This window comes from Balaenoptera borealis (assembly GCF_965194805.1).
Source record: "Balaenoptera borealis genome assembly, chromosome: 7".
Taxonomy (NCBI): domain Eukaryota; kingdom Metazoa; phylum Chordata; class Mammalia; order Artiodactyla; family Balaenopteridae; genus Balaenoptera; species Balaenoptera borealis.
This window is the reverse complement of record NC_138864.1, coordinates 88,507,904-88,526,603: the sequence shown is the minus strand read 5'-3', so window position 1 is coordinate 88,526,603 and position 18,700 is coordinate 88,507,904. Positions and strand designations below refer to the sequence as shown.

Genomic DNA, 18,700 nt, shown 5'->3' with positions numbered 1-18,700 from the left:
GCTAGCCACAAAAAGACAAATACTATATTATTGCATTTATATGAGGTATCTAATCTATATGAGGTAGTCAAATTTATAGAAACAGAATGTAGAATGCTGGTGACCAGAGGCTCAGGAGGGGGAAAACGGGAGTTGTTGTTTAATGGGTATAGAGTTTCAGTTTTACCAAATGAAAGTTCCAGAGATCTGTTCCTCAACAGTGTGAATATACTTAACACTACTGAATTGTACACTTAAAAACTGTTAAGATGGCGAATTTCAGTAATATGTATTTTTACCACTATTGTTTTTTTTTAATTTAACTGCCTATGATATATTAAATGTCATTACATACAAAGCTACCTTATTCATTTTAAGCAGCTACATAATACTTGATTACATGGATTTAGCACAATTTATTTACAGTCTTCTACTGATGTGCATTTAGGTCATTTAAATCTTATTACTATTACAAATGGTGCTACAATTAATATATTTGTACATACACCTATGCACACTAGTTCTAAGAATTCAACTTACAGAAACACTTGCAGAGCACACACACTTTACAATTCAATAGATATTACTGAATTTTTCTCCAAAAAATACTTATAGTAATTTACACTCTCATCAAGTGTATGCATTCTCACTCTGGAAAGATAACTTAAAGAAGAAGGATATTGCATGGCCAGAAATGAAAAGGTAAGTGGAAATGAAGAAATGAATCTGTCTTTTTACACTAGAACAGCATTTCTGCTTTCCAGTCCAATTTCCAAAACTATGGTAGACTGAAATCTACATTTTAAGTGAAGTAGAAATAGAAAACGCTTACCCGTAGGTTCTATACTAGAAGGTTTTGCTGGTGTCTGATTTTCTGCCACCTTTTCTGTTACTGGAAGTGATGGGGTATTTGGACCAACTTGTTTTCTGAGGGGAGTGTTCTGACAGTGAATTTCCTGCAAAAGCAAATGAAGAGATAAACTTTATCTCTCAAAACTATAAATTTTGTCTTTTTACATGTTATTAAATGAAATAAGTAAGAGTCATTGTTCTATATAAGCTTCCTCAGAACAAAACAGATAATGAATGTGAAAGGGTCCAGCCATGTTTAGAACACAAAAGGCCTCGGTGCTAGTTCACATTCTTGGTAATTCATAGTATGTAAAATCTTTTTTAGAGACCAGTAGGCAAGAGAGAATGAAAATCCACATCAGAGTTCAGCTTTAGATAAATCAATTCAGGTGAAAGCCACATATTGGGAAAAAATAATTGTCTCCTCAGAAAGACCAAAACAAATACAAGCAAAACCACACGCCACTTCCTCATCCCTTTCTAGCCACCACCTCCTTGCTCCCTTCCCTTTAGAACCAAACTTCTGAGGACTGCCTATACGCCTGGACTCTGCTCTTCACCCACTACTACCTGCATTCTACCCTCACCACTTCATTAAAAGGCTCTGCCAAGTCACAACAAGCTCCTTATGTCAAAACCCAGTGGTCTCAGTCCAGTCTACGTCTGACAACAAACACTTGGCAATACCAACCACTCCTCCCTTCTGAAAGGCTCTTTCTTCCCCTGACTTCAGTTATACCATACTCAACTGCTTTTCCCTCCCATCTTTTAGGCTGCTCTTTCTGTAGGTACCACAGATGAGTTCTGAGGTGGGGAGACCCCTGAACTCCCCATTATTGTGTTCAGAATTTTCTTTACATGTATATGTGCAACTGTCTGGGGAGGGATTCCACAGGTTTATCAGGAATCATTTAACAAAAAAAAATCATTTAAGAACGGTTGCTTTTTATTTTCCAGAGATGTAGAAGGAAAACCATGAGACTATGACCTACCGGCAACCAAGTGAAGAAGGTGCTTCAAACAGAAGAGAGTGATTCACAATGTCAAATGCTGCTAATAATAGGTCAAGTTAAACACCTGAAAACTGATTACTGAAGATCACTGGTGAATTTGATAAGGGTAGTGGTGAATGCCTGAGTGGAGAGATCAAGAGAGAAGGGAAGAGAAAAACTGGAAGATACAAGTAGAGACACCCTTTTGGAAGAGGCTGGATGAAAAGGAGGCAAAGAAAGGGAGGGGAATAGGAGATCAAAAGAGTTGTTTTTGTTTTAAGATCACAGATAATAGCTTGCTTTATGCCGATGGGAAGGATTAGCCCATTCGTTCTTTCTTCCAAAGACAAATTTACTGTGCTCCTACTGCGAGTCAAGCACTGAGAACACAGACAGAGATGAATAAGGCTCTCATAGACAGTGGTGAAAAACAAAGTTAAAACAATTATAGGAAGATAAATATTCCAGTGAGGTAAAAACAGGATGACATGGGCCCAAAAAAGCAGGAGGGGGACTGGGAAAAGGGCCAAGTAAAAACTTCCAGAGGGAATTAAAATTTAACCTATTCTTAATGAAGCAGGAGCTCACCACAGAGATATTTCATCCAGAGAGACTAGCAAGGCAAAGACAAAGAGATCTGAAAATATGGGTACATTTGAGAGACTACAAATAGTCTGCATGGCAGGACTGAAGCACATATGTGGAGGAGCAGGGAAGAGAAGACAGATTTCTGAATGATTCTAGATATCAAGCCAAGCACTTTAGACATTTTTCTGATGTTAGCTATGGGGAGCTCTCCAGGATTTTAAGCAAGGGAATACATGCCTATCTGCCTTTTAGAAATATTTTTCTAGCAGCAGTGGGTTAGATGGACTGGAGAGAAGCCAGACTAAAAGCAGGGTGTTCACACAAAGCTATGGTAATGATTAAGGCAATGGCAGAGGAAAATACACAAGATAAGGAAGCTTGGTGACATACTTAGAAAATGTATCACTGGATGTGTGTGTGCATGTGCTAGAGGCCAGCGGGTGGGAAGACATAGTAACAAGAGGAAGGAGCCAAGGAGGTACTGCCAGATTGTTTTAGATGATGAAGTATAGAGTAAAGCCCTAAGTGAAGACAGAGACTACATGGGGAAGATATTCCAGCAAAGCATAGAAAGCTCTGCCAGCCAACCAAAGCTCAATTAGAGTTCAGGAGAGAGGTGAGGGCAGAATAGCCAAGCATTATCAGCATTTCTGTGATTGACTGAAGCTAGATATGAGGATGGGAAAGAGATGTTCCAGGACAAGTGAGACAAAAAAAAATGGTTGAGATCAGGACCTTGAGAAACATGATTTGTTAAGCGAGGGAACTGATAAAAAAACAAAATCAAATAGATCCTTCTCAAAGAATAAAGGATAAATGTATTATTCTATTTCTACTGGTAACCACGTTAAATATAGTTCTATTATTTTTAGCTTAAAAATATATCCTAACACAGGAAAATTAAGAGGTACAAACTTCCAGCTATAAAATAAATGAATCACAGGGATGAAAGGTACAGCACTGGGAATACAGTCAATAATAATGTAATATCTTCGTACGGTGACAGATGGTAACTAGACTTATTGTAGTGATCATTTTGTAATGTATAGAAACATCAAATCACTGTACTGTGCAACCAGAACTAACATAGTGGTATAGGTCAATTATACTTCAAAAACAAACAAACTCATAGAAAAAATGATCAGCTTTGTGGTTACCAAAGGAGGGGGTAGGGGAAGGGGGAATTGGATGAAAGTAGTCAAAAGGTATTATCTTCCAGTTATGAGATGAATAAGTACTAGAGATATAATGTACAACCTGATTAACATAATTAACACTGCAGTATGTTATGAGAGTAAATCCTAAGAGTTCACATCACAAGGAAAATATGTTTTTTTCTATTTCTTTAATTTTGTATCTATGAGATGATGGAGGTTCACTAAACTTATTGTGGTAATCATTTCATAATGTATGTAAGTCAAATCATTAAACTTTTACAGTGTTGTATGTCAATTATATCTCAATAAAACTGAGAGTAAAATGTGTGTGTATATATATATATATATATATATATATATATATATATATATATATATATATATATATATGTATGTATATCTCCTAACACAGTATTTTGTACACAGTAGGCATGTAGATGAAACAGAAGATAGTTTAACACAGTAGGGATTTTGTTGAAGGCTTATCAATGAAATTTGACCAGAAGTAATATGAGTAAAGAGAAATCTGGGAGGTATTTGGTGACTGAAAGAATTACAGATAGTCTAAAAGTATGGTATTTGGGGAGAGATATATAATCATTAATGAGAAAAGTAGATTCTGAGAAATATTTGAAAACCAGCATCTAAATAGAATGTTAAAAGGAATCTGAAATCAATTGAATGATGAGAATACCTTTTAAATTTGATTTTAAGTAGGTCATCAGTAAACATGGTTAAAAGTTCCATTAAATGGCAAAATATCACAAGAGAAAAGCAAAGTTGGTATGAACATTTAAGGAGTTTATGAATGGAAAGCTGCATAGTTAATTGGAACAAGCAAAGTTGGTATGACCATTTAAGGAGTTTATGAATAGAAAGCTGCATAGTTTATTGGAACAAGACAGTATATAAAGAATTATTTTACAATACAGAACCACAAGTTAAATCCCAGCACTACTTTGGTAACAAGTTCACTTTTACATTTCTTGTTTACATTACCTGTTTGGTTTCTAGTTGTTTGCTTCTTGAGTTTTCGCCTTTTTCTGCACTCCATAAACTGCCCTTGTCAAATCGGCCACGAAGACATGCTAGTTCTTTTTGACGTTCCTAAAACCATCAAAAGCTCTATTTTACACAAGAGCCAAAAGTATGTTTAATAATATTCAAATTCTACTAACCTTGTCCTCAGTTTTCAGATTAAACTCACAATACACACAGAATATAGGACAATAATATTTCTAATTTGAAACAAGTGATACAGAGAATCAGGATGCTATTTATCTCCAGTCAAAAAGACTGGAGTCAGAATTCATAGTTTGACTTCTAGGTTCTATGCTCATACCATGTAATGAATAATGTTAAAAGCAGTAAGCCATACCTGCTTGAGCTGTTGCGCTAAATGAGTAGTAGACGAAGATGCGTTTTGCTTGAATAATCTTTCTTGTATGGCCTTTGTATTTGGAGTGATAATGGGAGTTCTATGGGGTGTGCTACGAGCTGGACTTTCTTTGCTGTGCTCTTGACAACGCTCTCCAAAGCGTTCCAGGAAAGGCTTAATTCCTGCTCCTCCTAAAGATAATACACACATTTTTGGGAGGCTGTTTAGAATAAGTAACAATTATGATTTCTATGGGAAAAGTTCTAAAATCCAGTTCAGCTCCAAAATGCTTTGATTCTACTAGGAATATTCATTCAGAAAGTAAACAGAAAGAAAATAGTTCAAAAAACTTAAAAAAAATAAGTTTTTTTACCACACTATTTAACTCCATGTCCTAAAATTTGTTTTACAGGATTTAATTCTTTAAAAAAAACAAGAAGAAGAATTTTTAAAAAGTAGAGTAAGAGGACAGTAGGGATTAGAAAACCCTTAAACTAAATAATCAGAACCTAGATGATTGGAAATTGACTGTATGTGCATTAATAATATACCCTAACAACCAAGTATCCTGGCCATGATAACCCAACTACTAATATTTCTACAGCCCAATTTATTTTCTTGCTTTTAGGAAGTCTAACATGAAAATCCAGTGATTAAATCCTTTTTCTCTTTCAAAAATAATAATTAGGGATAATTTACTTTATCAAAGGATGTCTTGGTTTTATAAAGTCTTAAAACAGTACTCATCTAAAATAGTATGAGATACATTTAAAATAGAACAAATGGGATACATACCACCTCCATTATAAGAATGCTAGGGTTGCACTACATAAAAGGAGGTTACCTATATCATTAACTGGCAAACATTTTACCATAAACAGCCAAAGAGTAAATATTTGGGGCTTTGCAGGCCATATGGCCATTGTCACAACTACTCAACTCTGCACTGAAGCATGAAAGCAGCCACAGACAGTAAATGGGCATGGCTGTGTTCCAATAAAACTTTATTTGCAAAAACAGGTGAAGGGCAGAATTTGACCCATGACCAGCAGTGAAAGCGCCGAGTCCTAACCACAATACCACCAGGGAATTCCCAACAATGCCCCTTATGTCATTCTTATCTATGCCATAAGTCTTTAGAAAACAGGGAGTCGTAGTCTAATTTCACGTGGGGCTTTTGCTATTGTCTCCAATTCTCATTTTGGCTCATCTGGAAACTGACTGCTGGTTTCTACTCATCCCATAACTAATGGATTCCCCACTCTCATCTCTCTGACTACTTCTCTTTTATGATGAACTATTATTTCTGGAGAGATTGTATTTTTAAGAAGTTAAAATGTAGAATTAACACAGTCTTTCCGAAAGCAATTCTAATGAAAAAGAATATAGCTCAAAGTACACTATATTACCCTATATTTGAACCATATTTTTTTAGTCCTATGTTTCTCAACCAATAGCATGCGGGGGTATACCAGAAGGTGTAAGTCACCACAAGATAAATATGGACTTCCTGGAGCATCAGTTTACCATAGTAAAATTGAATCTTCATATGTATACATTCACATACAATATACACACATATAAATTAAATGGGAGTGGAGTCATTTGTATACATATTCCCTTCCCTTTGCTACTACGGGTGCTTTCATAGTGAAGTTTGAGAAGCACTGCTTTGCACGCTTGGTTATAAGAACGCTTCTCCATTATATCCTTAAAATGTGATTTCCAGTTGTATATGCTTTGTCTGCATCAAAAAGTATAGAAGAAAGTATCTAGGTCTTTCTAGAAAAAAGCATGTTTAAACTGTTAAAATGTAACAAGTTAAACACTTTGACCAGTAACTGGGCTAGTCTACATTAATGAACATTCATTCAATTAAATAGCTTTAATTAAAGCTGACTTTGAATAAGTCTCACTTGATACGTTCGGGCATTTGCCCTGGCAAACCAACACTGTACCATGAGCAATTGGATATTTAAAATGCTAAGAACAGACACACTGAAAATAGTCAGCAGTACTTTAAATTTTTTTAAAAATATGTTACCTGGTGTTGTAGATTTGTCCTTAGGTTGAGATTGCAGACAAATTTCTCTGTTTAATTCTTCCTTGGGCCGAACTGACCTGGATACAGTTGACCTCTCAGTTGATTTTGACACCTCTGTTTTAAGAGGACTAACAGAGGTTTTTTGAAGTAGTTCAGGATTTTGTACCTCACAATTTTTAGCACTGGTGATGGATGTAGTAGAAGATTTCACTGGGGAAGAAGTAGCTTTCTGCAACATGATAATACTTAGGGTAAATAACAACATTCACAATATCTAAAGGTAGTTCTATAAAAAGCACTCAAATCCTATAAAAAAACCAACTCAAATCCTATATGCTCAGTAGCCTTTATGTAAACTCATGAAAAAAAGTATCTTACTCTCTAATAGATCAAACAAATTTGAAAGGTTTGAAAAAAATTAACTTAGAAAATGCCATTATTCAAATTATAATATGTAGTTTAGTCTGCATAATATACTGATGGGTAATTTACTACGAGGGATAGGGTCACTCACTATTTTAAAAAACAATTTCTTTTATATTATCACACTAGTACCTTTATAAATGTTAACTGTATTAGGTCAAATTACCTATATATTTGCAGTTTAATTAAATCAATATTAACTTGACAAAATCGTATCATGTACTTGAAGGTGAACTATAAGTTATTAAGTATTTACTATGTGCCAAGCACCATACTAAGTGCTTTATGTACATTATCTCATTTAATCCTCCCAAACCCTTTCTTTCCCAATTTACAAATGGAAAAATAAAGTTTTGCAAGATTAAGTAACTCTCCAAAGCCACACTTCTAATTATGTGGAAGGGCTGGGATTGAATGCAGGTCTGTCTAATTCCAAAACCTGGTTCTACACTTAAAGACAATGCTCAGAAACACAACATTTTTTTCTGTTTTGGTTTTTTCATATTTTTTTAAAAACCGTTGAGATAACACATGGGCAAGGTAATCTTTCAAACATTTCAAAACAATATACAGTAAAGGTATCATGCCCACCCTTGACAATTGCCTTCTAGAGGTAACTACTGCTACTAGTTTTCAGAGATATTTGATGTCTTTCTTGTATTTATACACATACATAGAGCATTCTAATAGAGAAAGTAATGTTCAGGCTCTCCCTGAGGACTAAGAAGAGGTTCCACCATTCCATAGTATATACTTTGGAGTTACATTAAATTAGTGTAATTTAGTTGTCAATTGCTCATTTATCTTGGGACAGAATACCAAATTTATGATTTTTACTTTCTATGAAATACTCTAAAAATACATATAAACATCCTATATATGTTATAAAATGCATACCTACACATATATATAAATTATTACTCATAACAACAACAAAAAAGGTTTCCAAAGACCAAAATTATATTTACTTACCCCAGAGCTGGAAATTGCAACATTAATCAAAGATGCACCCACAGCGCTAGAGGATGAGGCTTTATTCAAAGAGGCATCGCCATCCCTTTGGGAACAGCATGTAGCTTCCTGCTTAACACTGCTGCTATTGATCCTAGCAGATGCTCCACTTGCAGAGGAAAATTTGGATAAACAAGTGGTACCAGGCTGTTCTTGTACACTGTTTTGCTTTGCAGATGAGTTTTTTACATCATCTTCCCAGGAGCAAATAGTTGCAGCAAGGTTGGCTAGACGGCCCTTTCTGCCAACTGGAGTTGCTGAGGCCTCTGAAAGGGATGGTTTGGGAGGGGAGGTAGCCTCTGACGGCATTGCTGAGATGGGTGAGCTTTCGTGTATATCATCTGAAAATGTTTTAAAAGTTAAAATTCATGAGTTATATGTGTGTGTAATAAAGGGATCACTCAAAAAAAAAAGCTTTTCTCATATGCATGAAACTACCAAACTGCTTAAATTTGAAATATATTTTCAAATCAGATACTTAATCCAAATTTAAAAAAAGAAAAAAAAAAAGAACACTTTGTTACACCTATTCTTTTCAATTATTTGATGGATTATGAATCTATAAGACACCATAGATTTAGGTTATATTTTTAGGATTAATTTATGATGTTATAACACTGCACAATTTAAGATTACATATTCAACATATTTGTTTTAAAAATGTATTAGACCAGTGCTGTACAACAGAACTTTCTGCAATGATGGAGATGTTCTATATCCATGGTGTCTAATACAGTAACAACTAGCCACATACGGCTAGTGAGCATTTGAATTGTGGTAAGAGCAATAAGAAACTTCATTTCATTTTAATTAATTTAAGTTTAAAAGCTACATATGGCTAGTGGTTATGGTATTGGATAGCACAGGGTTAGACTGAAATGTTTTTCTGCACAGTTACTTCATTTGGAGATAAATCTCAAATAAGCAATACTTAACTTACGAAGGCCTGTATGCATAAAGAGTATATAGGGCAGTCAAAGTTCATGGCACTTTCTGTTTCAAACATTCAGTCAATGGAACAGATAGCCCTCCTGCTGTCCAAGGCTTATAATTCTGTCTGAATTCTCAATTCTACTCCCCCAAAACCTCAGGGATCTTGCTCCAAATAACCTCTTCTTCCTTTCTACAAACTTTTTTTTCTACACATAAATAAGCTCAAGTCTCTCTCATCTTAAAGCTAAAACCAAACATCCTCTCATCAATGTATACCCCCTTTTAGGTAATGTCCTTCTTTCCCTGCACTGTATTCACTCACCACTCAACTCCCTTCAACCTGCCTTCTGCCTACACCACTGCCCTGAAGTTGCTTTTGCTATTTTCACCAGATGCCCACACACTTTGCGGGCCTTGTATTTCCACGTGACATCATCCTCTATTAGTTCTGTCTCTGCGGTCTGTCCTCCGTGGTCTCCTTCTAACTACCAGCTACCTCCATTTGACTATCCCACGGACACCCCAAATAATATATCTGAAGTTGAAACTGCCCCCAACACATTCCTCCTCATCGTGCCTCTTCCTCCCTTCTCCCTTACCATCCACCACGCAGGCATTAAGTCCCACAGATTCTATCTCCTAAATCTCTCAAATCCAGCCTCCTCTTCACTTTCACAGGCCTTCATCATTATGCCTGAATTACAGCACTGGCCTTCTAACTGGTGTTCCTGCTTGGAATCTCTGCCCTCGTCAATCCCTCCTCAATTCTGACGCCAGAGTGATCTTTCTAAAACATTTGCCTACTTAAACTCTCTCAGTTCCTCTCCATCACCTCCTGGTTAAATTCCAAATGCTCTGGACCCTGCTGCTTTCTTCAAATTTATCTCTTGCTTTTCTACCACATGAACTATATACCAGAATACCTACTCTTTATACACACAGTACGCTCACAGTACCTCTGTGCTTTTCATCCGTTCTGTTGTTTTTGCCTAGAATATCTCTACTGTCTGAAGCCAGCTGCCCCTCAAAGTCCAGGTTAGTTATCTCTGCCTCCTCCAGAAAAGATTTCCTGACCACCACCCTCCCTACAATACCTTTTTGCATACCTTCATCATTTTCTTTAGAATAAGCACTGTCTTCTAAGTAGACGACAGTTTTACTGTTATGTTTTAGGAATGGGCTTAATAGACCTCTAGCTCCTCTAACTATTCTTTGTCAGAAAGAAAGCCTTCAGATAAATTATATTTTAGAATAATCCCTCAAACCTTTAATTGGCTATACCCACAGTCCTGTATAGTACTCACTAAATCATTCATCACAAACACTTTATTCATAAGTTTCAATGCTTAAAATTAGACAGGCTATGGTGCCTTAATGAGATTTATTTTCAAGGCCGAGGGGGGCATTTGTGAACATTTGCTTTCAACATATTCGAAATCACTGCTGCAAAGCTTCCTTCTCTAGAATGTTTAGGGCCTTGGTCGTATTCTTGATCATGCACTAAATCACAACACTCTTTCTTTTTTTTAAAAGGAAAATCTCCACTCCTCTGCCCATAGATATTTCCTACAAAACAGAAATGGAACATTCTTCTATTGAGGCACATTTACTGGTTAGCCTCCTCAGACGTTATAAAGAAGCATGGTTAACCCCACCCACTACTAAAATAAATAGTTATAATTTACAATGTGGACTACCAGCACCCTGTTAACACGCCCAAAAACATCGGGCAGGTCATAAAAGTTGAGCCCTAGAGTCAGACAACTGAGGTTTGAATTTTAGCTGCTGCTGACTGTGGGCAGGCGTCTTAGTCTCTCTGAACCCAGTCTCCTCTTCTACAACATGAAGAAAAAGTAGTATGCATGTCATAAGATTGTTGTAAGAATTAAATGCTATATTACATTAGAATTTTAAAATATTTAGAACGTCTAGCATTTCACACGGTAAGTGTTTGCTCTTGAGATGATCATCACTGCCAGAAGAGATAATCTTAAACGTTTTTCTATCCAATACTTATCAAAATTTCAGTTAAAAGAATTGATATTTATGGAAGACTGCCTGAAATATACGTAGCCCATCCATTTCCTCAGACCACTTGGTCTTAATTCTGGCTATGTGTCAGAATTACCTACAGAGCTTTAAAAAAAGAGAAAGGAAGGAAGGAAGGAAGAAAGGGAGGGAGGGAGGAAGGAAGGAAGGAAGGGATAAAAAGCACACCCCAGGGCTCCACCGCACTCCTGAGATTCCAATCCAGTGGTCTGATACATAGGAGCTGGGCTGAAAGCCAAAGCCTGAGGAACGCTTCCTCGGGTAAGGCCCAGTCGTCACCGAGCTGTCTACCTGCACTGTGCTGGCTCACTTTAGAACTGCATTTACTGAACTGAGCCTGGAGCCAGCTATCTGCCTACCCTGAGAAACCTTACACCTTCACTAGCTCCCACAGTTATCTTTAGGACCCAGGGAAGAAAGTTCTCTTAGGTCTTAGTGCCAACCACGGCTCTGTTTTTTTTCTTTTTTTTTTTTATAAACATTAGTCATGTAATTGATAGCATTTCATCTCTCTGCATTGGCTGCTAGCAAGTTCAGAACCATCTCTAGCAAGTGAGGAGGACCTTAAGGCCTGTATTTAATAAACTAACTTTACCCTTCACTTTGTTTTTCCTTCTCTTCACCTTGATTTCCTCATTTTTCCCATTTTTAATATAGGTATTTTTGTAAGTCATCCCAAGGCTTTTTTTGTAACGAGGTAGGAGATAAGCTCTCCATCAGATTATGGGCCCATGAAGGGCAAAGATCAGGTCACTTTATCTGTCTCCAGCATCTTTTGCATGAAAACATGCTTTGCAGGTGCTCGATAAATGTTTTCTGAAGTTTTCTTTCTCCCCTGTTGAACAGCATTGCATACCTTAGTCACTCAAGTTTATTTAATTAACGAAACCATGAAATAGGATTTCTTGAACACAGAGTTGAAGGGCAGCAATGCTGATAATGCCAAGAGTATAGTTTATACTCTCCTGTTTTTATTGCAAATATAAGATGGTTCCGTTACAAGATCAGGGTTTTGTGAACCAGTCTAAGAATCTCATCGTCATCTACTTCGATGAGAACACAACCAACTGATAAATATATACTGATATACAAACCATTTGCGAGCAATGGATTCTCAGGATATAGATCAAAAGCATTTACCTTTCATGTGTTAACTGATACATAAAATTTTCAACATACCAAGTTGAATCGTACTGACACAGATTTAAGGACCACACCATTCACATAGTTTATACCTGTCACATCATCATTATCCCAGTGACGCCGCTGCTCAGCCAGCTTTTGCATTCGTGTTTTGACTGAGGAGGCTGCAGTTCCTTCCAATCTTGAGTTTAGCCCTCTCCTCACTCCCAGCAGCGATGCCGGGGCGGCCACGGAATCACTGACACCAGCTGGCACTTGTGGCGCTTGTGGCTGTGCCTGAGGAGACACAGGACTTGGAGAACAAGGTTTTGCAGAAGCTGACTCAACCGGTTTTTCATTTTCCAAGTTGGGAACTTCTACTTCAGTGTTGTCAGAACAGCGTTTTTTTGATGGTGATGGTTTTGTGCAAGATTTCTCTAGATTAAAAAGGACAAAAAAAATAAAAAATAAAAATTCTGTAATTCCTCACAGCATGAAAAACTTACAGTAGGTACAAATTAATAAAACACTGTCTCTCTGTTCCTTTAAATGATTTTACTCACAACAAGAAATACATAAAATTCTACTTTCTTTCGGTAACTCAGAAATCTGATATAAGAGATTTCTCTTTAAACAAACATATAATTTATGGTTTAAAAAACCTTAATGAAAAAAATCTTCAAATAACATCCTCAAGATATATGCATAATATTCTATGTGGTCTTAAGACACTAGTAAATAAAAAGTGCACACACACAGAATAAGCAAATGTTCTAAGGGATTTTAAAGATCATACAGCCCAATCACCACACTTTTAAATAAGAAAAATCAGGCCCAAAGAAATCAAGTTACCTGCTTAAAGTGACATAGCTGAACTAAGGGTAGACACAAGCTTTCTGCTTTTAAAAACAATCTTTCATGAACAATAGTAAACAAGGGTAGAAGGGCACCTGGCTTGAGGTTTAGGAGGCAGAGATCCAAAAAAAGACTGAATTATCTAGTCAATACCAAACAAATTCATTGGCACAAGTGTTTAACAACATTTTACATTTTAAACTTCCACGAACACCTATAAAATAAATTTAAAAGTCCTAAAAGAAAAAGGAGCTATTCAAACACAAGGCATATAATTTTTACCCAAGAATGAGTTTTAATATATCTCCTGGAAAACTAATACTTTAAAAGGTAGGAATGTAAATTCCATAAGAGGTCAGTTTCATTGGCTGTCTAACCAAGTGTTCTTGTTCTGGTAGTAACCAAAGCATGATTAGTGGGAAGTCATGATTGCCCTCATAAACATCAATCTAATTAAATGTACATCATGAACCTTTCCAGTCTTCTGCAACTCATTTAAGGGTATATTTTCAACGAACTTATCTAGTCATTTTTTGGACGTGTTCCTATTTAACATGCTTCACTATCTGGGAGTAAAGAATTCTTTGAGTTTACATTACTTATAACAGTAAATCTTTCGATTTAAGCATCAAAACACAGTTCCAACCACTAGTTTTCAAGTACATAGTACTCAATATTTGATTGCATAAACCCATGCCACAATGAAGAGATCCTGGACTGGAGCCAGGTCTCTATTTCCTATGTAATATATATGGTATTCCCTCCCTTCAAAATGTATTAACACACAAAAATAAATTCTCCTTCTATGGTTAGCTCACAAAGTAATGAGAACAAGCACTATGCCCTCATCTCTTTTGTAATATTGGTTTTGCCCTCTGTAATACTCTTTTTCTATATGTATTTTAAATTTATACTAAGGGAAATGATCATCTCCAGATTATTCCAAATGCTTGGAAAAGATTAAGCCAGCTGACTGACGTAGGCTGAGGATGCCAGGATTTAGGAAAGAATAAGACAAGCTTCCAGGTGTGTGTGGGTTTGTTGGGGGTGGGGAGGGAGGTTACTTAATTTTGTTTCTGTTTAATTTCACCAGTTCTGTAGATTAACAACCTGTACTTTGTGCCCAGCCTGAGAGAGATGGTTCAGCAGACAGAGGATGAAAAGGCTCATTAAATTACAAGCATTTGCAGGCAGGTCTGCCTTTTGTTGCCCTGCTCACGCCACAGACACATCTGAAACCTGGTGGTCAGCTGTGCTGGCACCTGTTGGGGTAGATAAACTCTATACCATGGCAGTATAAGTGCCCCAGTGCTCCTTTATTATTCTTCCCTGAGAGGTTTTAAGGATAATTTTGGAATGAGGAAAATAAAGTTCAACCAGTTAATTTGAAATATTTGTTAGAAATTCTGCTCTGGCCTGATAGGTTCTAGGCCTAATATAATAGGTCTGGAATACAAAAGGCTGATCTTTCTCCCAGAGGCTATGCCATCTGTCTCCCAAAGACCTTGGTTCTTCTGCATGAACAATAAAATGCTTGGCGCTTATCACCTTTTAAAAAATGCAAAGTTTACTGTTCCCCACAAAGCCTTTTACCTTCACCACCAGACAGAGGCTGCTGGTTACTTGCTTCTGAAAGCGGCTCCCTGACTCGCTTGGCTTGAGTCGCAGACCTTGCTGCTGGGGTGGGCCGCTCAGCCATTTTCCTCTGAAGATTCTCGCGTCTGGCACGGGTTCGTTCAAGCAGTTTCTACGTATATCAGAGCGTTAAAACACAAGTTTCGTCAAAGGTTCAGAAAACTTCAGGTATCTTCTAAAATCACTAATTGCCATCATGTACGATAACAGTTAAATACATTTCAAAAGTGAAATCCTAAGTAATTAAGTCAAGATTCACCAAATGAACACCCCCATGTCAAAATTTAATTACAGACGTAATATGAACATTAAAGGGGGAATAAAATGTGTTAAGTTAGTTGTATGAGATTTTAAATGGCCACAAATTTTTTTCTGCTTCCATCAAAAGCTATTTCAATTGGGATGGCCTTATGATTCACTTTGACCATTAAAACGCAGCAGAAGTGACACTGTGTATGTGACTTCCAGTCCCAGGAGTCAAGAGGTCTTGCAGTTTCTGCTCTCACTCTCTTGGAACACTGCCTCCACATGAAGAAGCCCAGGTTAAGCCTGCTAGACACATGGCCCAGCTGACAGCCAGCATCAACCACCAGACCTGAGAGGAAGGCTATTTTAGACCATCCAGTCCCAGATAATTTGTATATCACTGCAGACTACTATACGACTGCAGGGGACACCAGAAGCCCAGCCCAGCTGAGCCCAAATGCTAAGCCACTGAATCATGGAAAATAACGTGGTGGTTGTTTTAACCACTATGGTAGGCAGAATAATGGTCCCCCAAAGTTGTTCTTTGTCCTAATCCCATGAACCGGTGAATATGTTACCTTACATGGCAAAAGAGACTTTGCTGACATGATTAAGTTAATGACCTTGAGATGGAGAGATTATCCTGGATTTTCTGGGTGGGCCTCAAAAGGGCAATTGTCCTTATGAGGGAAGAGAGGCCCAGAAGCTCAGAGTCAGAGAAGATGTGACAAGGGAAGCCACAGGCCAAAAAATGCAGGTGGCCTCTATAGCTGGAAAAGGCGAGGAAACAGATTCTCCCTAGAGCATCCAAAAGGAACACAATCCTGCTAACACCTTGATCTGAACTCAGCAAAACCTATCAGACTTCTGACCTACAGAAGATAATAAATATGTGTGATGTTAAGCCAGTAAATTTGTAATAATTTGTTGTAGCAGCAAAACTAATACAACCACTAAGATTTGGTGTGATGGCAAGAGATAACTGGCATAATAGTCCTTTGAAGACATAAGACACTTCCTAAGAGAAAAATAAATAAGCCTAAATAATCTTATGTTTTATTTAATTAAATATCAATATACAATAAAACAGTTTTAAGTTGAAATCTTAGCCATTCCATAGAATCGTGAATACTACTCTTTTCTAACCCCAATGTATGCTCCTATTCAAATCAGTGTAGTATAGCAAACACTTGACCCTGTAAAACAATTCATTCTCCTTCAAATGAACACAACCGAAGGAGGCATGCAGATTACTGGTTGGAGTTTACACACTGCCCTGCAAACACAGATACAGCAGTTAGTGCAGACTAAGGAATTAAACTCCATCTGACCTTTTTAATTGCTTAATTAAAACAGAGTAATAATTTTTTTAATCCTTCTGAGTATGCAAAAGAAGCATGAGCTAAATTTGGAAGAAGGCACAACTCTCTACTTAGGAATGATTTCTCATTGAAAGAAGTAACACTAAACCTAAATGCTATGTCACTGAAAGCGTAATTTATGAGCCAAATGCCTTCCAAAACACAAGACCTTCACCCTTTAAATAAAAGTCTTCAACAAACTCAAAAGTGACAGTATTACACAAATTCATATATGTCTGATAATTTCTCCCACAATAAAATATATCACTCCCAAGATACAAAACTAGACTAACTATATTCATTCATGGACACGCCCACATTCCATTCTGGTCAGTTAGAATACTTATGAGTCAGTATATCTTCGGTTACTATGAGCAATGGGTCACAGAAGAATGTGGTTTTGCCATTCAAATATACACAAGTGTTCTTTTGCTAAATTAGTTTCAAAACTTTCAAGATTAAAACATATTAAAGTAGATAAGCAAAAAAGTTCCCTAATCTGTAAAATAAAACTAGTAAGTACCAAAGATTATTAATGTAAAGAAATGATGTATCTAAAATACATAAACTCAACAGCTCAATAAATGTAAGTCACCCTTCCTTATAAAAATGTAACAGGAATTTAAGGGATCTTTTATTTATAAGGTACATTCCTTCAAATATCACACCTCCTTCTTCAAATAACAGAGGCATTAAAAAAAAAATACACTGCAATTACTAACATAATCAGGAAGGTATTCCACATGGATGAATCTAAGATAACTGAAGCATATAGTCCTAAAGCAATTTCTGCCCCATATCCCTCAAACTATTTCTGACAGAAATTTTTTCTAGGAGATATTACTGATTTTCTTGCCTTCTTAAACAAAGTAGACTCAATAACAATTAACTTATTATTTTCAAAATGCTGTAGCAGCATTCTTTCCCAGGTCATCACAGAGATTTCGCTTAATTCTGGAAAATTAGAGAAACTCTATCCAAAACAGTGATAGCATGTATGTCTATTTATATCACAAGAAAAGATGCTTTATGTATTTTAACTGTAGCTTTTTCTCTTTTAAGGTTCCTACATAGAAAGCTCTGACTTGGCACACCTAGCTCTGCGTTTCTCTGTGCTAGTCTTGGAGTGGGATGACCATCACTCGTGAGCAGATCTTCACACTAAGAGGCTAATACTGACATCATGAGTAGTAAGTTGATGGTTTTAAATCCACCTAACAACAATTACAACAATCACTAATGCTTATACAGGACTTAATATAAAGTACTTTCAGTGTCTGCACACACTAACTCATTTCATCTTCAAAATATGATTTGGTAAAATTCTGTTTTTACTACTGTTTTATAGATGAAGAAACTCAGGCAGGGGTTAAATAACAAGCCACAGGTCACACAGTTAAGAAGTGTCAAGGCAGGGACTTCCCTGGTGGCGCAGTGGTCAAGAATTCATCTGCCAATGCAGGGGACACAGGTTCGAGCCCTGGTCCGGGAAGATCCCATATGCCACAGCAACTAAGCCCACGAGCCACAACTACTGAGCCCGCGAGCCACAACTACTAAGCCCGTGTGCCTAGAGCCCGTGCTCCGCAACAAGAGAAGCCACCACTGGCTGCAACTAGAGAAAGCCAGCGCACAGCAACAAAAGACCCAACGTGGACAAAAATTTAAAAAATTAAAAAATAAAAAAAAAACAGTGGCAAGCCAAGATTCAGAACCAGGCTCCGGAGTCTGGACTCTTAACTACTTTTCTATAAACTATCTTTTGACTAAATCCAATTGCTCTTTTAAAGAACTTATCATCAGCAAAACTAACCAAATTCATACAATCAATATAACTTTTTTAATACTATCTGCTGATCATCATAATAAACATGTGCCTTAACTGCTTGTTCATCCATAAATCAAGATGGATTCTTCATCTCTGGTTGGTCCATGAAGAACATTAGGAAGACATGGTCCTGTGGACCCTGTCTAGATGCTGATTCAAACAAACTGCAAAAACATGAGACACTTAAGGAAAACTGAACATTTACAATATTTGATGATATTAAGGAACTGCTGTTGATTTTTTAGGT

At 36.8% G+C, this 18,700-nt stretch overlaps 1 protein-coding gene across 3 annotated transcripts in view; it reads right to left on the bottom strand.

Annotated features, from left to right (window-relative positions):
• Nucleotides 1–18,700, bottom strand: part of ANLN (anillin, actin binding protein) — a 54,095-nt gene that overhangs the window by 32,634 nt on the left and 2,761 nt on the right. For all 3 annotated transcript variants that reach the window (XM_082399500.1, XM_082399502.1, XM_082399501.1), the window contains exons 2-8: nt 14,977–15,130; nt 12,642–12,965; nt 8,386–8,765; nt 6,991–7,219; nt 4,947–5,137; nt 4,568–4,675; nt 812–935 (exon numbers count right to left, since the gene is read on the bottom strand). In XM_082399500.1, coding sequence (XP_082255626.1) covers nt 812–935; nt 4,568–4,675; nt 4,947–5,137; nt 6,991–7,219; nt 8,386–8,765; nt 12,642–12,965; nt 14,977–15,130 — 1,510 coding nt within the window. The remainder of the gene's footprint in view (nt 1–811; nt 936–4,567; nt 4,676–4,946; nt 5,138–6,990; nt 7,220–8,385; nt 8,766–12,641; nt 12,966–14,976; nt 15,131–18,700) is intronic.